The following is a 24,486-nucleotide window of genomic DNA, read 5'->3' as shown; positions in this document are numbered from 1 at the left end:
AAGTGCTAATATGGAACACAAAAGAACATGAAATTTTAAATGTTTGCATGAAGAAATATTACTATATACCCTGAATGATACAGATCAAGGGGTGCCAACTTATTCTATAAAGAGACAGAGAAAAAATTATTTTAACTTTTTCATGGCATATCGATTCTCTTCATGTTCTTGTTTGTTTGTTTACAATCTCTTAACCATGGTAACCTCTCTTAGTCTCCTCAGTTACAAAAGCCAGTGACTACTGGCCAGTTTGCTAACCTCTCATGTTGATAATCACAGACACTATGAGATAATATTTTTAAGGAGCATTTGGTTTAGAAATGTAGTCAAACTTGTTCTGGACAGCTGCCCCCTTTCCTATCCTCAATTCATTTCTTTTTTCAGGTCAGGCATTTGTTCTTGGCCTAGGAAGAGGCTAAATGCCACGGAGGAATAAGGCCCAGGTTGTTTCCAGTAAACTCAGGTTACCGCTATTTTGGTGCACTTTTTTGAGGGACAACAAAAGCAAACCTGGGAGAAGATTAGTTTTCCACATTCCCACAGAAGGTAAAAATGTTGAATTACTGAATTCAGAACTTAAGCTTGATAAATTAGATCAGTCTTTTTAAAAAATACAAAAGCTCCTTCTATATTATAGCACTCTCAGTCACCTATTCTTTCTAATCTTTTGATCCCATCTGAAAGACTCCCTGTGAAAAGTTTTGAAAGAACCCAAAAATGCTTTATTTAAAACTAGTGCTTGGTGCTACTGCCTACAAGCAAGTAGCACCAACAGCCAATGTTACAGATTTGAACAAACAACCCACCAATTCTAATCTCTCATATAATACATTATAGCTCCTATCCCTGAGAGCTCTCTCTGACGCACATCACACAACCTTGGAATTAAAGCCTTTATTCTGACTCCACTCTGCTCTCACTCAGTTCTAGAATGTAATTCAGTCATTTGGTAAGCACTACTAAAGTATAATACAGGCTTCTTCACAGGAAAAGACAAAATATATCTCTGAACTTTCTACATTTCTTATACATTTTGGCTCTGGGTGTTTAATCTCCACCCAATCCATCCCCAATCTCGGTGGAAGGTCTAAACTTGCCCTTTTTCCTCCATGTTTCCCTCTGGGAAACAAGCCTTCGTAGTGACAGGTCTAGCACTGTTCTCTGCACGTATCTCTCATCCTTCCTCTCTTGCTCCCTTCTTTCTTCTATTTTATCTTGCTGGTATTTCCCTCCCAGACCATGCCAAGAAATGTGGGGAGACAAACATGGCATTCCCTAATTTCAGAGTATGTAAACCCACTAAAGAACTGGAGTTTGTGCACACAAAAAACCCAATCTGAGGTAAAACTATCCAGCAGTACACTGTCAATGAGCATGTATTACAGAACTGTTATTCTAGACATGTAAGAAGGAAGACACAGAATTACCTAGAAGATAAAAATTGGAAGACAGAATACAGCTGTCAGTGGTCCAAGTGTTAAAATAATAGCGTGCCCATAATTTGCTTCAATATAATTGGGGTGAGAGAGAGACTAGGTAGGCATATAATAAAACAAGATCTGCCCGGACGTGACAGTTCTTGAAGTTAGGTAATGGGTACCTGGGAGTTCATCACTCACCCCCTCATACATATATGCATTTCAATATACAGTGATATATACAACACACATTTCACTATATGTATTTCAATATTCACTGGAATTTCCAAAATAAAAAAGGTTTAAAGTAATACTGATAGGAATAGATAGAAAGGATAAGACCACATAGGAACCTAAAGCAAAAATGGGCTTAACAGGGAGACTAATTAGACAATGGATATGGTTGAGGATGAAGACAAGATTGACAAAGGAAATAAGGGAGTCAAAAGGCCCTTAGGGAAATATGGCGGTGCCTGGGTGAGCTCAGTCTCTTGAGTGTCCAAGTTTGGCTCAGGTCATGATCTCATGTTTCATGAGTTCAAGCCCCATGTCGGGCTCTCTGATGTCAGCACAGAGCCTGCTTCAGGTCCTCTGTGCCCCTCTCTCTGCCCTTCCTCCACTCATATGCGTGCTCTCTCTCTTTCTCTCTCTCCCTCAAAAATAAATAAACATTAAAAAAAAATCAGTAAATTTTACTACATAAAATATTTTTAAATTATGCATGGCAGGGGAGGTTGGGTGGCTCAGTCGGTTAAGCATCCAACTTCGGCTCAGGTCATGATCTCACAGTTCGTGGGTTCAAGTGGGCTCTGTGCTGACAGCTCAGAGCTTGGAGCCTGCTTTGGATTCTGTGTCTCCCTCTCTCTCTGCCCCTCCCCTGCTCGTGCTGTGTCTCTGTCTCTCAAAAATAAATAAACATAAAAAATTTTTTTAATTATGCATGGCAAAACTATCATATGTAAAGTCAAAGGAAAAAACAACCTAACCAAAAATTTTTAATTCACATAACAAGCCAATTTCACTAAAACATAAAGAGTTCCTAAAAACGAATAAGAAAAAAATCCAAAAACCCAACAGAAAAAAAAAAATAGCAAAAAATATTAACAGATAATTCACAGAAAAAGACAAACAGCACTTAAACACTTCTGAAAAGATTCTCAACCTCACTCATAAGAGAAATGCAACTTAAAACTACACTAAAGTTGGCACAGACCAGAAAGTCTGATAACCTATCCAGGGGCAAAGCAGTAGCAAAACAAGCACTTGGTTGAAAAGAGCAAAACAGGCAAAAACCTCTAAAGATGGCAATCTGGCAGTATCTACAAAATTACAAACGCACATATTCTCTGATCCAGCAACTCTACTTCTTCACTTGTGAAAAAATGTATACTTAGAGATATCCATTATAATGTACGTAATACACTATTGTTTGTTACTAGCAAAAAACTGGAAATACGTTAAATGTCCATCAATAGGGAACCTGCTAAATTATGATATATCCTCTAGTGGAATACTAAGTGGCCAGAAAAAATAAATTATGTGGCAGCTCTTTGAGCACTGATATGGAAGAATCTACAAGACAGACTATTAATTAAAAAAAAAAAAAAAACCCACAAAAGTTTATACAGTGTGTTTAACATGTTATCGTCTGTGTTTCATAGGGAAAAAATATATAATTTCGTAAATACTGGAGGTACACACAATATAATTGAGAACACTGTTTGCCCCAGGGAAGGGAAAATGGGTATTTGGGGCACGGAGTGATACGGAAACTCTTCACAGCACCCTCTTATATACCTTTGAATTGTGATCCATATGAATATATTATCCGCTTTTTAAAATAAAACAAAATTTACATTTTTAAAAAAACAGAGGGGCGCCTGGGTGGCTCAGTCGGTTAGGCGTCCGACTTTGGCTCAGGTCATGATCTTGCAGTTCATGGGTTCGAGCCCCACGTCGGGCTCTGCGCTGACAGCTCAGAGCGTGGAGCCTACTTCAGATTCTGTCTCCGGCTCTCTCTGCCCCTCCCCCGCTGGTGTTCTGTCTCTCTGTCTCTCAAAAGTAAAGAAACATTAAAAAAAATTTTTTTTTAAACCAGAAATGGCAACCAACCTTTAAGCACAGATATCTGTGATAGCCATTACCAGAAGCAGTGTGACATATTGGTAAGAGTTCAAACTAGAGTCAATAATCCTGAACTCTGGGTGGTTCTACCATTTACTCATGGGCAAATCACTTACTCTCTCTGAGCTTGTTTTCCCTCCCATAAAATGGAGATATTTCCTGCATGCCTACCTCTGTGGGTTATTTTAAGAATCAAATGAAATAATGGATATAAAAGCTCTCTGAAAAATCACACAGTACTTTATAAATATAAAGTATTAACAGAAATAGGAATGTTGAGAAAGGGATGTGGTTATCAGTGTAAGATGATGAATTGGTTTAGGCATTTCTAATTTGAAGTGAAGAGACAGATTTAGAATTCATTTATCTAAATAAAGGTGCTATGGTCTCAAGTATGTAACTGATTTCCAAAGGACAACATTCAGTAAATAGAATTACAAAACTACAAAACTGGAAACCCTCCTGAAGGTCACCTAAGCCTTTGCTACTCAGGATCACATGGGAACTTGCTGGAAATACACAACCTCAGGTCCCACTATAGACCTACCCAGTCAGAACCTACCTTTTAACACGATCCCCAGGTAATTTTTATGTACATTTTAAGTTTAATAAGCACTAATATAGCCATCTTATTCATTTTTCAGATAATAAAACTGGGGCCACAGGGGCACCTGGGTGGCTCAGTTGGTTAAGCATCTGACTTTGGCTCAGGTCATGATCTCATGGTTCGTGGGTTCGAGCCCCACGTCAGGCTCTGTGCTGACAGCTCAGAGCCTGGAGCCTGCTTTTAATTCTATATCTCCCTCTCTCTACCCTTCCCCTACTCATGCACTGTCTCTGTCTGTCTCTCAAAAATAAATAAATGTAAAAAAAAAAATTTTTTTTAATACAAATAAAATAAAACTGGGGCCATTAGTAAGGGTACTTAGCCATGTTCACATTGTTAATAAATACCAAAATCGAAATGTGGAGCCAGGCCTGATCTCTTGGACTACATGTATTTATATGCATGTACAATATGTATTTGCTTCCCAGACTCCGTGTTTCAAAACCTCAGAGGCATCTTTGCCTTGCAGATATCCCATGCCCCCACCCCATTTCTGATCAGCCACCAGCCCATCAATTCTTTCTTTCTTCACAGTATCTCTGGCATATGTTCCTTCTTTTCCACATCCTTCATTCACTGCCCTAAAACTATGGCTGTGCTTACCATGAAAAACCAGCTCCCTTCTCTTACGCATGTATCAACTTCCTCTTCTGCAAACAAGAGCTCTCTTACAAATAGTAAGCTCTAAATAATTCCTAAAGAAGGGGCAAGCCATTAAAAAGCATTAATATTAGCATAAGTGATTCCTGGCAGAATCTATGTTTGAAACCTAGCAAGAATAGCAAACTAGAATTTGGTAATCCTAATCCAGAAACTTCCTGTTTTCACTCCCTCTATTTCTTTCCCATCACCTCCTCCTCTTTACCCTAGAACTAACCCAGGTTGCCTTCACCTAATAAGACCCTTCCACCACAATTAGGCTTTACTACATATATCCAAAGGCTCCAGATCTACTTTCTATTACGTCTTTCATCCCAGTGTGTCCCAATAAACTCTCAACATTCACAAACATTCTCGTATCTTCATAATTCTCTCCTATAAACTGTATCCTAACAAACCAAACTATTTCAACATTTCTTGAGTACCCATCATGTGCCAGGAACTACACAATAAAACGGAAGTCTAAATCCTTTGAATATCTTTCCTACATAAATTTAGGAAATTAAAAGCCCTGGTCTCTGCTCTGTTGGCATTTCTACACCAAGAAGTTTTGACGTGTTTAAGAGCAAATAATATAGGCAGACTTTTACAGATGCTCAGGCACAAGAGCTGTAGACAGACAGAGTAAGCCCCCCACAACACGAAGGCTGACTCCTGTGCAACAGTCTGTACAGCACGAGGGTTAACAGTTGTAGGACTCTCATGTACAAACTGGGTTCAATTAAATCAACCTGAAAAAACAAAGGGAGTGTGCTTCAATTCAAAATCAAATTGTGGGGTATTTGTCCAATGATCCCAAACGCTGCCTTTGTATTATAGCCTAGACTTGGCAGACAGGTTTGAGCCCCACTGTGCTGCCACCAGGGAATGTATTTAAGCTCTCAGAAGCTTCACATTCCTCATCTGTAAAGGGGAGCTAATGACAGGCTGTATTTCACAGAACTGTAATGAGGAGCACATACAGTAACTGCAAAGTACTTAGACACAGTGCTGGAACCATGATAGTTCAATAATGTTACTATTATTCTCAATCACCCTAAAGTTTCCTCATTCTTTTGTGATCAGTTTACCTGTAGAGCTTCAAAGTCTATCCACTGAACTGGAGGTATACAGGTTTGTGAACGTACAGGCAGAGATGAAACTGGAAAACTGCACTTTAAATCCAACAAGCAGAGTGAGATAGTGGGAAAAGCTTTGAATGTAGAACCAGAATAGTTGCAGATGATGAACTCTAGCTCTTCCATGTTCTTGTCTGAGCCTTGATTTTCTCCCCTGTCAAATGGGAGAGATGGCTCTAACTACTGTGGCTAAAATACTGAGAATGGTTTTAAAGAGATTAGCTACTACAAACAAAGCAGCATGGGAAAAGACAACAGGGTAAGAATGGGAAACCTGTTCATGAATAACTTTTAAAGGAAACTTCTACAATGGTATGTGACAAGAAGCCATAAATCTTGCGAGGAGGGAAATCTGGCAGTAAATGGTAATCACAAAGTTAGAATAAAATGAATACCTACAATTAAGCAGACAAACAGCAAATCACCCTTTATGACCCAGCTCCAGAATTCCCACTTTTGATATATCCTTCCTGACCTCCCTGTCCCATCCACTACCCCAAATGAAGATGATCACTCCTCCCCTCTATGCTAGGACTACACTGTGGACATGCCACCATCACAGCACTTGCCACAATCGCGCTTTATTGCCAATGCCCCCCCCCCCCCCGCAAAAGAGGGGTGATTTCTAAATACAGAAACCAAGTTTTATTCTTCTTTATGCCCACAGCCCTTAGCACAGTCCTGGTACAAAGTAGGTCCTCAGTAAGTGTTTGATGGATGAACCAATGAGTAAAGCACAGACAATCTTAGCTATTTCACTATGCCATCTAAGGCAGTGCCCTTGCATTTAAAGTTATATTTTATGCATAGCTCTTAATAGCACATATTTTAAGGGCGCCTGGGTGGCTCAGTCAGTTAAGTCAGTTAAGTGTCGACTCTTGATTTTGGCTCAGGTCATGATCTCACGGTTTGTGAGTTCAAGTCTGCATCAGGCTCTGCGCTGACAGAGTGCAGCTTGCTTGGGATTCTCTCTCTCTGCCTCTCGCCCGCTAGCACAGTCTGTCTGTCGGTCTCTCTCTCTCAAAATAAATAAACATTAAAAGAATTAAAAATGAAAAAAATAAAATAAACCAACCCTTCTGAAAAGCCAAGCCCCCAAACTCATTCATATAATAAACATTTTTTTTAAAAACGGCACATATTTTATCATAACTCTTTGCCCTTCTGTAGCCTCAATGATTATAAGCTCCTTAAAGACCCAAACTGTGACTTTTTATCCCAAGTGGCTAATGTGCACCCACACAGATATTCACTAAATGTCTCTTGAGAGAAGACGGGAATGACAGATGCATGCACACTGCTGCCTCGCCATTCAGGCCTCAGTCTCCCCTCGTTTAGAAGTGTTGTCAGCAGTCTCCTCACCACTCTGTCCACTACCACTGACTCTTCATGTGTCAACTACACTTGAATAAAAAACAATTAATGAGTTAAAAACAAAATATGATCCTGCCATTCTTGCTTATAACAGTACGATGCCCAAGTCAGACTGGGAAATGTGCAGGGAGCGGTAAGAGCTGGGAAATCATTGTTTTGTCACATCACAGCCAAGACTGGCTCAGACAAGAATCATCAATGGATGATAATGGATGACAAGTCTAGAGGGGGAGGAACAGGATATACGTATGTTCTCTAAGCGTCTCCCTACAAACTATTCACTAGTCACGTTCATTCAGGCGCACGTACAGACACACACAGAATGACAAAGTTGAGAAATCAGATAACATCTTGATCAGGTGACAAAACTGAACATCACCAGTGAGGGACAAATGGACACTCTGTGCCTCCAAAGGTCATACTGTATACTGTATGAAGGACACATCACCACGCACAAAATACTCCAAGTGAGAATGAGTAATCTGAATCTAATCATGAGGAAACATCAGATGAACAAAAAATGAGGAATGTTCTATTTTTAAAAGGGAAGAAGTGGTTTGTAATATGACACTGACATTTAAAAAAAAAAAAAAAAAGACAAAAGCTGTGAAAAGCTCTTAAAGAAGAGATAAGACAATTAAATGCACTACCTGACCCTAGACTAGATCATGAAGTGGAGGAGGAAAATTTCTATAAAGGACATTATGCAATCAACTGACAAAAGTGGAATATAAACCACAGATTAGGTAAAAGTATTATATCAATGTTAATTTTACTGAAGTTGATAACTATACTGTGGATATGAAAGAGAATATACCTACTTAGGAAATACGTACTCAAGTATTTAAAAGTAAAAGGTCATGGAGCGCCTGGGTGGCGCAGTCAGTTAAACGTCCAACTTCGGCTCCGCTCATGATCTCAGGGTTCATGAGTGCAAGCCCCGCATCGGGGTGCTGACAGCTCAGAGCCTGAAGCCTGCTTCAAATTCTATGTCTCCCTCTCTCTCTGCCCCTTCCCTGCTCATACTCTGTCTCTCTCTCAAAAATAAACATTAAAAAAAATTTTTTTAAAGGTTGTGATACATGTAATTTAACTTCAAATGATTCACATACACAAAAACATTTATCTATATCTGTACATACAGAAAGAGAGAGCTTGCAAATGACAAAGCAAATGAAATAATGTTAGGAGACAAATCTGGGCAAAGGGTATAAAGATAAAGTGTTCTCATACAAGTTTTATTTTTGCAATGTTTCAATAAGCTTGAAATTCTTTCTAAACAAAAAGTCTTTTTAAAAAGGAAAAGGAATACAAGTCCTAGCTAATGCAATAAAACAAGAAAAGGTATAAAAGAATATGGTTTGGGAAGGAAGAAATAAAACTGTTTTTGTCACAGATGACATGACCGTCTATGTAGAAAACCTGAGAAAATGAACAAAAAAACTCCAGGAACTAATAAGCAATAATACCAAGGTTGCAGGATACGGGTTAACATGCAAAAGCCAATCTCCTCTATACCAGCAATGAACAACTGGAATTTTAACTTAAAAACACAATAACATTTTCATTAGTAGCCTCAAAAAATGAAATAGGAGGTATGAATCTAAGAAAATATGTACAGGATCTATATAAGGAAAACTACAAAACTCTGATAAAAAGATATCAAGGAAGAACTACAAAAGTGGAGAAACATTGTATATTCATGGATACGAAGACTCAATATTGTCAAGATGTCAGTTCTTCCCAACTTGATCTATAGAGTCTATGCAATACCAATCAAAATCCCAGCAAGTAATTCTGTAGTTATTAACAAGCCAATTCTAAAGTTTATATGGAGAGGGCCAAGGACCCAGAATAGCAAACACGATATTGAAGGAGAACAAAGTTATGGGGCGCCTGGGTAGCTTGGTCGGTTAAGCACCTGACTCTTGATTTTGGCTCTGGTCATGATCTCACAGTTGTTGAGACTGAACCCTGGTCTGGCTCTGCACCGAGCAGAGTCAGACCTACTTAAGAGTCTCTCTCTGCCCCTCCTCCACTGGCACGCTCCCATGCACCTCTCTCTCCAAAAAAGAAAAAAAAAAAAAAGGATTTGAAGGAGAACAAATTTAGAGGACTGACACTATCTGAGACTTATGATAAAGCTACAGTAATCAAGACAGTGTAGTATTGGCAAGAGAATAAAAAAAAAAAAAATCAATGGAACAGAAAAGAAAGCCCAGAAATAGACCCACATAAGTATAGTCAACTGATCTTTAACAAAGGAGCAAAGGCAGTATAGTAGGGCAAAGTCTTTTAAACAAATGGTGCTGGAACAACTGGACATTCACATGCAAACAAATGATTCTAGACACAAACCTTACATCCTTCACAAAAATTAATTCAGAATGAGATTATAGACCTAACTATAGGTCTATAAAACTCATAGAAAATAACACAGGAGAAACCTAGGTGATCTTGGGTACAACAATTACTTTTTAATTTTTTGTTTAATGTTTGTTTATTTTCGAGAGAGAGAGACAGCACAAGCAGGCAGAGAGACAAGGAGACACAGAATCTGAAATAGGTTCCAGGCTCTGAGCTGTCAGCACAGAGCCTGATGTGGGGCTTGAAATCAAGACCAGCAGGATCATGGCCTGAGCCAAAGCCAGACGCTTAACCGACTGAGCCACCCAGGAGCCCTTTTAGGTATAACATCAAACACATTCTGCATGACAAGAATAACTGACAAGCTGGACTTCATTAAAATTTAAAACTTCTGTTCTGCAAAAGGCAGTATTAAGAGAAAGAAGACAAGCCACAGACTAGGAAAAAATAATTGCAAAAGCCACATCTGACAAAGCACTGTTACCCAAAATATACAAAGAACTCTTCAAACTCAACAATAAGAAAACAAAACAACCCAACTGTAAATTGGACCAAAGACTTTGGCAGCTCACCATACAAGATATACAGATGGCAAATAAGCTCTTGAAAAGATGCTTCACCATTTTTCATCAGGAAAATCCAAACTAAAACAAGATGCCACTACACACACCTAGTAGAATGGCCAAACTCCAGAACATTGACAGTACCAAATGGTGACAAGGATGTGCAGTAACAGGGACTCTTAATTCATTGTTAGTGGGAGGCAAAATGGTACAGCCACTTTGGACGTCAGTTTGGCAGGTTCTTATAAAACTAAACATACTCTTCCCATACATTCCAGTAATCATGGTCCTCAGTAGTTACTCAAGGGAGTTGTATGATTCCAACTCTATGACATTCTGGAAAAGGCAAAACTATGGAGACAATAAAAAGATCAATGGTTGCCAGGGCTTAAGAGGGAGTGGGGGATGAACAGGTATAGCAAAGGAGATTTTACAGCACTGAAACTACTCTGTATGATAACTATATTGGTGAATACATGTCATTATATATTTGTCCCAAACCATAGAAGATATAACACAAGCCCTAATGTAAACTATGGGCTTTGGGTGACAATGATGTGTCAATGCAGGTTCGCCAACTATGACTAACATACCATAGAGAAGGGGATATTGATAATGGGAAATACTACACATGTGTGGGGTCAGGGGAATCTGGGAAATCTTTGTACATTCTGCTCAATTTCACTGTGAATCTAAAACTGCTCTAAAAAAAAAAAAAATCAAGTCTTGGGGCACCTAGGTGGCTCAGTCGGTTAAGCGTCCAACTTTGGCTCAGGTCATGATCTCACGGTTCATGGCTGTGAGCCCCACATCAGGCTCTGTGCTGACAACTCAGAGCCTGGAGCCTACTTTGGATTCTGTCTCCCTCTCTCTCTGCTCCTCCTTCGCTCATACTCTGTCTTTTTCTCTCTCTCTCTCTCTCAAAAATAAATAAACACTAAAAATTTTTTTAAAAATTAAGTCTTTAAAAAGAAACCATCCTCCCCTCTACCTACAGGAGAGCCTGGCATATGTGACCCTTTATAATCCAATCCCAAACTATACCTCTCCAACACATTTGTTTCCACCATCCTCCTCTCAGCTACTTAAACTCCAGCTTCACTTAATTATCTGCCACTCCTTTTTATACTTTACCTTTTTATTCAAGTTGATCACTCTGCTAGAATACTTTTCCTCATCTTTCCCACTTCAGCTTTTGTTCATTCTATCTCTTATATTATGGTTTGTTGATATAGTTGCCTTAACCATTAGATTATGAGTCCCTCCATGGCAAGGACAATGCCTAACAAATAGCAATAGTAATAACAATAGAAGCCAACGACTAACATTTCCGGAGCACTCTGTACCAAGCACCTTTTTAAGCAAATTTATGACTCATTTAATCCTTTCAGCAACCCTACAAGGTAGGTGCTATTATGCCCATTTGATTCGAGCCTTCCTGAGGCATAGGGAGATCAAGTAACTTCCAGACTGCTCAGCTAAGAAATTGAAGGACCAGGATTTGAACCCAAGCAGTCCGTCTGGCTCTAGAATCCATATTCTTCACCACTGTGGTATTATACATAGTAGAAACTCAAAAAAATAACTGCTGAACAAAGGACAGCACAGAACAGAGTTGAACACGGTGTTTGCGGAATGAAAATTCCACAAAGGGACCAAAGTAAAGCAACTGGCAACTGAGAAAAAGGAGGCACAGAGGTTTAACATGTTTAAAGATACAAATAATCTAATCTCTCTCCAATCTTCTCTTGTAAAAGTTAAGAACCGAAGACCAAAGTGCTTTTCCCAAAGTTACCTTAGTTACTCCCTGAACCAGTTTTACAAGTCTTTCCACCACACCATATTAAAGGAATGATTATTTGTTCGTAAGAAATTGTAAAAATGGAGGTGGAGGAGGGGTGAACTGGGTGAAGGGGGTCAAAAGGTCAAAAAGTACAGATTTTCAGTTATAAAATAAGTAAGTCACGGGAACGTAATGTGACTATAGTTAATAATACTGTATTGAATATTTGAAAGTTGCTATGAGAGTAAATCTTAAAAGTCCTCATCACAAGAATTTTTTTGTAACTATTATGGTGACTGGGGCGCCTGGCTGACTCAGTCAGTAGAGCATAAGACTCTTGATCTTGGGGTCATGCGTTCAAGCCCCACACTAGACATGGAGAGAAAAGAAAAGAGAGGAGAAGAGAAGAGAAGAGAAGAGAAGAGAAGAGAAGAGAAGAGAAGAGAAGAGAGGAAAAGAAATAAAAAGAAAAGAAAGAAAAGAAAAGAAAAGAAAAGAGAAAAGAAAAAGAAAAGAGAGAGAAAGAAGGGAGGGAGGGAGAGAGGGAGGAAGAAAAGAAGGAGGACTACGTATGGTGATAGATGTTAACTAGACTTACTGTGCTGGTCATTTCACAAATTATACAAATATCAAGTCATTATGTTGTATACCTGAAACTAATGTTATATGCCAATTATACCTCACGTTAAAATAATAGTAATAATAATACCTAACAACAGACATTGTGAAATCACAAAAATGAAATGCAAATTAAATGAAAAAAGGAAAATGATATAAAATTACAATCAAATATATTCTGGTATTCCAACAATAAGAGAAGTTGAAGAAAGATGCACACCAGCCTAATGCAATATTTGGTACACAGCAGGAATTTAATATCAATTAAATTTTTTAATCTTAAGAGGTTTTATGTTTACTTCTAAGTATCCATTTAAATATATATATATATATAACTTATCTAAAATACCCTGCATATATTGCTACCTCATTAAAGAGGATATTGATAGGGGCGCCTGGGTGGCTCAGTGGGTTAAGCATCCGACTTTGGCTCAGGTCATGACCTCACAGTTTGTGAGTTTGAGCCCCATGCTGGGCTCTGTGCTGACAGCTCAGAGCCTGGAGCCTGCTTCAGATTCTATGTCTCCCTCTCTCCCTGCCCCTCCCCTGCTTGTGTTTTCTCTCTCTCTCTCAAAAATAAATAAATAAAACATTTTTTTTAAGTTTTGTTAATGTTTTTATTTATTTTTGAGACAGAGAGAGACAGAGCATGAGCAGGGGAGGGGCAGAGAGAGAGGGAGACACAGAATTGGAAGCAGGCTCCAGGCTCTGAGCTGTCAGCACAGAGCCCAACGCGGGGCTCAAACCCACGGACTGTGAGATCATGACCTGAGCCGAAGTCAGACACTCAACCGACTGAGCCACCGAGGTGCCCCAAACATTTTTTTTAAATAATAAAAAAATAAAGAGGATATTAATACATGTAACCTTTTCTTGAACATACAATATTCATGAGCAATAATTTTTAGTAACTTTCAGATAGTTTTAAAGCAGCCAAGTTAATATAATATCAAAAATGCAGCTAGGGTACAATTAAGAAATTCTGCAATTCTAAAAAAAAAAAAAAAAAAAAAAAAAAATTTAAAAAAAAAAAAAGAAATTCTGCAATTCTAGTGTCCCCATCTAATAATCAAACTGATGTCTTTGACAGAAATATATGGATATCAAAAGTAAACTAGTCACTCCAGAACACCTGGACAACTGTTTATATGAAATACCTATCAAGTAGAATAAACTCCATTAAGTCAATTCATGAAAACAAGCCTGAAATACCTACTATCAATTAAATCTTTACACCTACTATAAAGTTGGGACCAACTCTCTCCTATAAAGAGCACAGTGCTATAAAATACATTGACCTGGAGGGGCGCCTGGGTGGCTCAGTCAGTTACGCGTCCTACTCTTGATTGCAGCTCAGGTCACGACCACACTGTCAGTACAGAGACCGCTTGGAATCCTCTCTCTCTCCCTCTCTTTCTCTGCCTCTCTCTCTCACAATAAAAAATAATAATAATAAAAATAAATAAATACAATAAAATGTCCTAGACCTGTAATAAGTAGCGTACCCACAGCCTACTTTCCTATCTTGCTTTGTGATCGATTTTCAAAATGAAAAATTAGAAAATCTTCTTCATCTTGCTGCTTCCCATATATAGCTGGATATTAACATTTTAGTGGATGAAAGCAGTACCAATTTAATGAGATTATTCTATTCATTAAGGTAGACGATCAAGGTTAAAAAAGTTTTTTTAGGGGCGCCTAGGCGGCTCAGTCGGTTAAGCATCTGACCTTGGCTCAGGTCATGATCTCACAGTTCATGAGTTCGAGCCCCGCGTTGGGCTCTGTGCTGACAGCTCAGAGCCTGGAGCCTGCTTTGGATTCTGTGTCTCCCTCTCTCTCTGCCCCTCCCCCACTCGTGCTCTATCTCGGTCTCTCAAAACTAAATAAACGTTAAAAAAAAAAAAAGTATTTTTAAAAGGGCGCCTGGGTGGCTCAGTTAAGAGTCTGACTTTGGCTCAGATCATGATTTCATGGTTCATGAGTTTGAGCCCCACATTGGAGCTCTCAGCGCAGGGCCAATTCAGATCCTCTGTCTCCCTGTCTCTCTACCCCTCCTCCATGCTCTCTCTCTCTCTCTCTCTCTCACTCTTGCTCTCTCTCTCAGAAATTTAAAAAAAAAAGTTTTTCATGATTCTAAATAAAGTTACTTTCATGTTGCTTTTTTTTTTAAACGTTTAGTTTTCCTGTATTCTGATCAAAAAGCGACTGGAATTGTGACAGGAAAAATTCACATCCTCTGAAAGACATAAGCACATTGGAGGACACAAGACCTACAGTTTCTAATCACATGCCTAACATAATTCAAAGAGGATACTTTATAAATATCTGTTGAATAAATGGCTGACGCAGTTAAGTTTTCCTCTTTTAATGGAGGCTAACATAACATATGAATTACTTACAGTTCAGAGTAAAACCCCTAGTAAAAAAAAGTATAATCATGGTAAAGAACACCAAGTTTTTCCTGAAAAAAAAATCATAAAAGTCTGATTGCCACTTTTACTTATTTGTATCTTCCCTTTTTTCTTACCCTGGAGTCTACTGACGAAAGCCAAAGGTAACTGCCAGTTTCCACTTCCTGATTTTCCCTACTGTTCTCAAAAAAATCAGACTGTTTCTTTCAGGATATTCTAAAAACCGTGGCGGGCGGAAAAATGCCAGATATTTCAATGGACCAACAAACAAACTGAGCCGCTTAAGTGCTAGGCTCTAATGCTCAGCTTTAACAGTATCTGGCTTAGCCTTTAACCAACAAACGCACTTGACTAGAGTTTTCAATGCCTCGTAACATTTCTAGTAAATGAGGTCTGTGGCAATCAGCGTCAAATATTACAGAGAATGAAATTCCTGACATCAAAGAACCCACAATCACCAGATGTTGCTGTTTCAGAAATTTAAAGAGGTAGAGAATCAGGAATTCTTCAGTGGACTACTCAAAAAAGGATAGGCATGGTAAGTACCCAAAGACAAAACAGGAAGACTGATCACTTAAAATACAGAGGGATCTTCCAAAGTTTCATTCTAATTCACACCATAAAAGGGGTGTGGGGGTGGAGCCTGAGTATTCTGCCTGTAAAAAGAAGTTTAAAATACAGCCTTTCTTCCACTTCTGTCCTAGCCTAAAATCCCCAGAGATGTGGAGATGCTGTGACAAAGCACAGAGATAAGTTTAAGAAACAAGTTTTCAAATACCCAGCCAAAAACACAGTAGAACTACGCCCAACACCCAGGTTCTGGTCAGGCATCTGTCACTACAAGAACAACAGGACACTCAATTCACATTTGTTAAACTAATCATCTTTACTGACTCCTTCAGGAAGAGAATAAACAGATGACCAAGTGTATGGCCAGGGGAATAGTTTCACCTCTGAGAGCTTCAGATTTTGCATTTGTAAACTTCTATGATTCAAATTCAAGATTCCATCTCAAAGTAAGATGGAAAACAAGATTGTATAATACTAAACCAAGAAGGTATACTATGAATTATGTTTTCTAAAAATTCCAATGTCAAGTTTTCTGTGCTGCACGCACTCTTCCACCTATATAGTCTAACTGCTAACTGATGCAAGGAATTAGAAACATTTAACTCTGCCTGAGACACTACGGTGTCATTAGACCTATAACAAAGTATAAAACCTAAAATGTTTCAACTCCTCTCTTAACATAGACCTGTCTTTAATTTTTCTAAAATACCCATGGTTTGTTACTGCATTCATTCAAGTGCTTTAAAAATGACAAATGGGGGCGCCTGGGTGGCTCAACGGGTTGAGCGTCCAACTCTTGATTTCAGCTCAGATCATGATCTCGCTGTTTGTCAGTTGGAGCCCCACGTGGGGATCTGTGCTATCAGCTCAGAGCCTGGAGCCTGCTTAGGATTCTGTCTCCCTCTCTCTCTGGCCCTTCCCCACTTACCACTCTCTCGCGCGCGGTCTCAAAAATAAATAATTTTTGAAAATGACAAATTTTCCTTTTCCCCCACAATAGTAATAAGGCTGATGGGTAAAAATACACAGATATCAAAAGTACACATTTTAAAACTACGAAAACCTAATTTGTTTTTTCATTTCACTACACACTTCAGGCCCAACTTATAAGTTTCAGTTCTGTTCTTGCTCTATTTCTAGTCAGTTTCACTTCAAAAATTTTCTGCCACAAAGTTAAGAATTGTGATCCTGTGGAGAAATTTTAAAGTAAACACTAAATAAGAACATAGCTTTTCCTTTCAAAGGAGAACTAAACATTTTCACAAGAAAAACAAAGAAACAAACAAATAAAAAAATCTTAATTAAATGTATTTTGTCATATAAAAATGATTTTTAGACTGCTGATTTTTTTCCAGTTTCTGAACCTTCCTCATATAGTTTTGTTTACAAGAGCCAAAGCAGTTCAAAAATTGCTATCATTCTATTTTATATACATGTTTTAAATTTGAGTCACAAGTAAGGGGCTCAATAAATATTTGTGGAAGGAACAAACATACATAGCACAGTACTGTGCTGCAGGAGGCATATGTTCCTAATAAGACACAACTTTCTCTCTGCCTTTAGTGGCCTTACCAACAAAACAGATTTCTTTGAAAGTACATGAAAAAAAAAAAAAAATCAAATTAGATTAGCAACAGTAAGATATCTAATAAACACATAAGAGGGAACTATATATCATATATGGCTAAATTAAGCTTTATAAAGCTTTTTGATGCTTCTACCATTTTTTTCTTGTATGTGCTTCAATCCCATTTCCTTCTTCTCTTTAGGCTGTAAAGGTCTTCAAAGGAAAGATTCATATAAAAATAAAAATTAAAAATAAAAATATACAGACAGCTCCTACTATGTAATCAGTAGTGTTTGGTAGAGGTGCTGTGGGAAATAAACTACAAAGCATCATGGTCCTGAACCTTCAGGTAACTTAAAACGTCTGTGTTTAGCCAGCGCTCTGCAAAGAATAGGTGTCTATGGCAACTGGTAATCAAAGACCTTAACTGCCCTGTGTTAACACTGTGTAACTTTGAAAAAGTTACCCAGACCTTAGATTCCTCATCTGTAAAAGAAGTCGTTACTGATACAAATCTCCCATGCAGAAGAATTCCAAATGATGTATGTAGATATTCTGCCCTTCAGGAGAGGGAACAGGAATCCCCACTCCTCAACTATGGGCTGTGCATAGTGACTTTCTTCCAAAAAGGACAGTATGGAGAGTGAGCGGGAAAGAGTAACCTTATAGCAGTGTTTGTAAACCAGACAAACACTATCTCAGCTGGTGATGATGAAGGTTAACATCAATAGTGATAAGTCATCTTAACAGTATGTACACCTGATAAGACCAGATAAAAATGGCATTTTACCTCCTTGGCCTTCCTCCCCAAACCCATAACCCCAGTCTAATCATGGGGCGGGGGGGGGGGGGGGGGGGGGGGGGGGGGGGACCAACATGAGACTCATTCCAATACAAGGGCATCCTACAAAATACCTTATCAGTACTCAAAACTGTCTCAGCCATCAAAAAGAAGGAAAATCTGAGGAACTGTCACAGCCAAGAGAGGAAGGAGACAGAACAACTAAATATAATGTGGTATTCAGGATGATATCCTGGCACAGAAAAAGGTCATTAGGTAAATAGTAAAGATCCATTAACAGATGAATAGATAAACAAAATGCACAGGCTTCCTGCTGACTCAGTAGGTTGATGTACAATTTACTTAAAAAATAAAAAAAAAAATCCAGTATATACATATAATGGAGTATTACTTAGACTTATAAAGGAATGAAATTCTGATACATGCTACAACATGGATGAACACTGAAAACATTACGCTGAAAATAAGTCATACGCAAAAGAGCAAATACTGTATTATTCACTTACGTGAAGTACCTAGAATGAGCAAATTCATAGAAACAGAGCACAACAAAGTTCACCAGGGGCTGGAAGAAGGGGAAAATGGGGAATTATTATTTAATGGGTACAGTATCTGTTTGGGATGATGAAAATTTCTGGAAATAGATAGTGGTGATGACTGCACAAACAGTCATAACTGCCTTTGAGACACACACTTAAAAATGATTAAAATGGCAAATTTTATGGAATGTATATTTTACCCCAATTGTTTAAACTAAGGAATACTGAATAAACTGGAGACTTTCATTAGTAATAACACATCAATACTGGTTCATTAATTGTAACAAATGTATCATACAATTGGAAGACATCAAGAATAGGGGGAAATGGGTGTAGAGTATATAGTTTCTGCACTATCTTTTCACCTCAAGTTTTCTGTAAATCTAAAACTGTTCTGAAAAATAATGTCTACATAAAAAAATTCAGGGGATATAAATGTTAATAGAGCTAATAGAGTCCACCTCTTCCAAACACAGGAGAAGAAAAATAAATGCTCTTCAAATCAGCGAAAAACATTGAGCGATCAGAAAAATTAATGCCAAGGACAAAAATAAACCTGCAATTCACGAAAGAAATTACAATGTTACATAAACCTATGCAAAGATGAAATCCATAGGGTTGTTTAAGGATAAATGAGATCATGTACTTAGCACAGTGTTTTGTATACATTAAATGAAGCTATTAAAATATAATAATTAAAGAAATACAAATTTAAATAGCAAAAATATATACATATGTGTATACAGATGCAGATTATACACATTCATATATGTATAAGTTATATGATTATATTCTACATATATTATACATATATATAAAATCATATTGGAAAACACGGAGAAAACTTCCGATGCCCAAAGCTGACAAAATATGATGGGTAAACAAACCCTGTCATAATCTAGTGGTAGTAGTGTGGTGGACATGTCCTTTCAGGGAAACACTTTGCTAATATCTTCTAAAGTTAACAAAAATGAAAACATAAAAATAAAAAATAAAGTTAACAAAAACGTACATATAATAAAAGTATTCATGTACATATTTTATATGAAGTATAATTCTATGTATTTATACCAATTTAAATATATACATATATCCTTTGAGTGATTTCACTGCTCAAAATTCATCCTAAAGAAATATTAGCACAAGTGTACAAAGATACCTATACGTGTATATTCCCTGCAACAATGTAACAGATAAAACTGGAAACTGTACAAAGGGCTACCAACAAGGAGTTAAACAAAGCTAAGTGAACATTATTATGCAAAATACGGTAGATGTATATACACTGACATGGATGACTGTCTAAAACAAATAATAAATAGCAAATTTTTTCTTAATTTTTAAAGGAAAGGAATAAACCAGTTCAGGGCTGTTGATACTGGGGTTTCCACGTACATATGTTTCAAGAAAACCAAAACCGCATGCAAAACTGTGTTTACGTATGTAAGTGCATTTTCTAAGGAAGGTGTCTATAGCTTTTACCAAATTCTTAAAGGAATATGCGGCCCCCTGGAAGGGTCACTGAACAATCACTAAAAAACCACCCATTTCTGAGTATCTACAGAAATGTAGTTTAGGTTAGACTCAAGTGAGGAAGACTCTGGGGAGGAAAGAAGTGCTCTCAATTAAACTTTTAGGACATATTAAATGCCTCTACCACAAAACACAAAATTTTATTTCAAAACTCTAAATTTAAGGGTGTGAAGGAAGTTATTCTTCAGATGAGCTTATATTCACTAATTACAAACCTCAACCAAAAATTAAAGATCAAAAACAGTCTTCAAAATGTGTGACTAGTTCATGCTTAAATTAACAATTAAAGTAAGATCATACAGAAGCAAAAGGAGGCAAAGATTAAGTAGTAAGTAGTCCCATCTGACACAGACAGGTTGACAATTAGGGACTAGTTACTCACATAGACAAAGATTCAGGAGTTATGCAGCCTTAACTAAATTTCTTTTTTAACGACAAGTGGATTAAAATAAGACAAAAATAAGTTGGGTCTTATACATAGTTTTGTGGGCTTCCTTTGAGCAAAATAGGTAAGTCTTTTCCTGGAGGCAGATTAAGGTGATTCCAACACCTTTAAAACTAATACAGTAAATTAACATTTTAAACATCACAGCCATGAGAATCAATGGGACTTAATGAAAACTGAAATGAATGAGTACAAAATAGCAGGCACACTGTCTACCCTAAGATGAAAATATACTTAGAACAGTGGTTGTCAATCAGGAGTAATTTTGCCCCTCTAAGGGACATTTGGCAGCCCCTGAAGACATTCTTGACTGTCCGGACTGGACAGGTTCTCCTAGTACCTTGTGGGTACAAGCTATGGATGTGGCTCCACATCTCACAGACTGACCTACCCACTCAAAATTGTCAACAATGCCAAGAAGCAGCCTGGGGGAAGCACTGAATCTATGCTTTGAGACAATCAGCTTTACAACAGAAATCCTAAAACAGTGTTTACTTATTTGTTTCAAAAGACTGACATCTTATCAAATACCATGGGATCCAGTAAAACGACACAATTTTCAAAGTGTCATTTAAACGAAAGTTATCAACTGATTTTCCAATTTATCTAAACTTTTTAAATTTTGCAAAAGCTACATAGAACAACAACAAAAGACAATGAATTCATGCTAAAAGAAAAAAGTCTTATACACACACATCCTATGATGCTCACAGAGAATACTGAGCAAAAGAAATCAGACAAAGAAGACCACAAAAAAATGTGGTCTTTGCATGATACACCGTTTGCGTTTATACACCGTTCAAGAGCAGGCAAAAACCGATCTCTTGTTAGAAATTAGACTAGTAGTTCCTTTGGAGAGAAAGAAAAGGTAGAGATGGGAGAGAACATAAAGAGGACTTCTGGAATGCTAATAATTTTGTATTTCTTAATTTGGGTGATGGTTATATAACTGTGTTCACTTTGCAACAATTCATCAAGCTGTGTGCTAAATAATCAGTGCAGTTTATACAGATAACACTTATACAAAAATGTTTATTTTTTAAATGTTACTCACACCCTAAAAACCTGAACACTTCGACCCCCAAAGCTAAATGAACGTCAGTTGCAAAAGTAAAAGTATTTTCATTATATAGGCACTTTGACCCACAAAACTAAAAAAAACGTCAACTGCAAAAGTATTTTTGTTATATAGGCTACCTTCCAAGAATTCAAGAAGGATGACACCCCCAGAAAGCTGTAAATACCATACTCAGAGCTCATGTGGCATTCAGCTAAATACTTAAGCCACTATGTATCCCTCGGCACAAATCCAAAAATTTGACAAAGGCTTACAAATGCAGTTAAATTTATTCCACGGACAGTTTAGCTATTTCCCCCATTTTAAACTGTGAACTGTTGGGGCGCCTGGGTGGCGCAGTCAGTTAAGCGTCCGACTTCAGCCAGGTCACGATCTCGCGGTCCGTGGGTTCGAGCCCCGCGTCAGGCTCTGGGCTGATGGCTCGGAGCCTGGAGCCTGTTTCCGATTCTGTGTCTCCCTCTCTCTCTGCCCCTCCCCCGTTCATGCTCTGTCTCTCTCTGTCCCAAAAATAAATAAACGTTGAAAAAAAAAAAAAAAATTTTTAAACTGTGAACTGTTATCAGAGAACATGCTTCTCTGCAACAAATGATGCTTCCTCTTTTCTAATCCCACATTTTCCCAAAGCTCCCCCAAGCTAAATCCCTCTTGGCCCTCAATACTTCGGACTTCTCCAGGCTGCTCCCAACAGTGCCCACCATCGCCTCTCTCAGTACCCATCCTCACAATCCACCTCCCCACACACATGAAAATTCACATTGAATGCTCATTCCTAAGGCTAGTCTTCCCCCTGCCAGACTTCTAATCTTTCCCAGGACCTCATAAATACAATCCAAACCTCACTACCCTCAAACTCCTAACATTCTCCACCAACTCGCTTCCCAACAGCACCACAAAACTAGGGCACATGCTAACCCCAGCTTTTAAATGCTCTTCTCCCACATAAAAAGTCCTGCCTCTGCACACAATTCAGCTCAGTGGCCAGTGCAGCTAAGACCTCCAGTGCAGCTCTCCACTTTAGCACCCCCTCTACTTTTCCTGCTTTCAAACCCATCTCATTTCCCCTCCACCCCCTGCCCCAAACTCTGCTTTCTTCTTTAAGAATCTTTCCTAAGTACTAGGGCAGGGGTAGTTGAATGCAGGGTGAAGGACCGTGCTCCATCCTGTGCGAAGGTTCTCAAGTCTCAAGCACACAGCCATGTGCCCGGGCTACAGGGTCCCAACGCTGGACTGTGAAACCCAGCCTCAGCACTTCCTGACTTCAAGGCCTTGGACGTGGGATTTTCCATCTTTGAGACTCAGTGTGCTGAACTACAAAACGGGAAATCATAAAAAATAGCTATCTCATAGAACTGTCAGGATGAAATGAATTACTGGCCACTGAGCCCTTGGCACAAATCCTACGTGGGTAAGTCTCAGGAACTGACAGTTTTTCCTTGGGTCCTCTTCAAGGAAACAGGGATACGAGAGAGGGTGAAAGGTCCTTTCCTGGCAAGGGAGAGGTGGAGGGAAGAAGTACCATACAGACACACGGCTGACACCGAGAATTGTGTTAGATCCCCCAAGCTCAGTCCTCTCTCTTCATTATCCGCTTACAATGTGGACCCGAGAAGCCCTCACAACCCCCGCTAAAGGATGGGGTAAGACACAAACATATACATCAGATCCTCCTTCCACGGGGAGTCCTTTGAGGAAATGAAGGAGGAAGGTGCCCCTAAATTGCTAAAACGCGATCCTTGGGGGTCTGAGAATCAGGAAGGAAACCCCAAAGCCCCAAAGGATTTCTCTTGGGAAGCCGAGGGGAGTACTTCATAACAAGGAGATGAAAAGTAAACGGTAGAAACCATAAAGATGCCTCAACTTCTCCCGTAGGAAAGAGTACCAACTGGTTTCTCCGCAAGTGGGTAGAGAAAGGAAAAGCGCTTTCCCCATCTCTCAGGTGACTCCCGGGCTTCCCCGGGTCCCTTCCCAGGAGGAATGAGGAGGAGGGTCCGCGCAAGGGAATCCCCAGCACCCCAGCTGGGGAGAGGCGGGCTCAGGCCGGGGCCCCCAGGGAGTTCCACTGGGTCTCTTCCCGTCTCTTTGCAGCCGGTCTCCAGTAACGGGATCCCTCCGGGGGACTCGGGGATCTCCCAGAGCATCGGACGTCGCTGGCTCCCTCGCCTCACAATCCTGAAGTCCTCGGTCCCCCGAGTTCTCCCCGGCACTCGCCCGGGTCCCCCGGCTGGCACAGGGTCCGCCCGCCGCCCACGGGCTCTCCTCCCCGGCCTCCTGCCACCCCACCCCCTACCGAGCACCGCGAGCCCAGGGGCTTACCTGCTGAGAGGGCAGCTCCACATGCAGGGCCCGCGCGGCAGAACCGGGTGGCAACGCGGCGGCCGGGCCCGGGGGCGGCGGGGGGACCGGGCCCCCGACCGACGCGGAGGCGCTCATCTTGACCCAGGGGCCGCCGAGCGGCGGGGCCCGCGCTCCTCCGGCATCCGCCACCACAGCGTAGCCACGACCCGCCGAGCCCCTGCAGCCCCGAAACCCGCCACCCGAGAGGCAGGACGGCTCTACCCCACCTCCGGCCGCCGCGGCCGCGGGCTAAGGAAGAGCCATATTACCGCAGTGCAACCCCCACCACCCCGCCGAGACCTGGCTTGCTCATTGGTTGTGCTGCCACGGGGGCGGGACCCAACGACGGCCAAGGGATGTGCTATTGGGTAGAAGGGCTGTCCATCGACGGCCTGAATGGGCTCGGGGCGGAGGGACCCGGGGATGGCCTAAATTGCGTCTGTCAAGCTGGGGTGAAACCCGGGGCGTTGCTTCTTTTTTCCCCAGTCTAATTGGTTCTTTCACTACCGTGGGGCGGGGTCTCCTGGTAGATCCGCAAGGGCCATTGCTCTAGGCTGGTGTCAGTTGTCAGTACG

At 39.8% G+C, this 24,486-nt stretch overlaps 1 protein-coding gene across 1 annotated transcript in view; it reads right to left on the bottom strand.

Annotated features, from left to right (window-relative positions):
• UVRAG (UV radiation resistance associated) overlaps window positions 1–24,216 on the bottom strand; it is a 299,395-nt gene extending 275,179 nt beyond the window's left edge. Inside the window, exon 1 of the mRNA XM_086678352.1 lies at window positions 23,891–24,216. Within this exon, the coding sequence (XP_086534478.1) occupies window positions 23,891–24,007 (117 nt within the window). The 5' untranslated portion in view covers window positions 24,008–24,216. The remainder of the gene's footprint in view (window positions 1–23,890) is intronic.
• Window positions 24,217–24,486: the final 270 nt, after the last annotated feature.

Source organism: Puma concolor, chromosome D1 (genome assembly GCF_028749965.1).
Source record: "Puma concolor isolate L17-30 chromosome D1, mPumCon1.1.hap2, whole genome shotgun sequence".
Classification (NCBI taxonomy): Eukaryota; Metazoa; Chordata; class Mammalia; order Carnivora; family Felidae; genus Puma; species Puma concolor.
The sequence above is the reverse complement of the archived record's forward strand: the minus strand, read 5'-3'. Positions and strand labels throughout refer to the sequence as shown.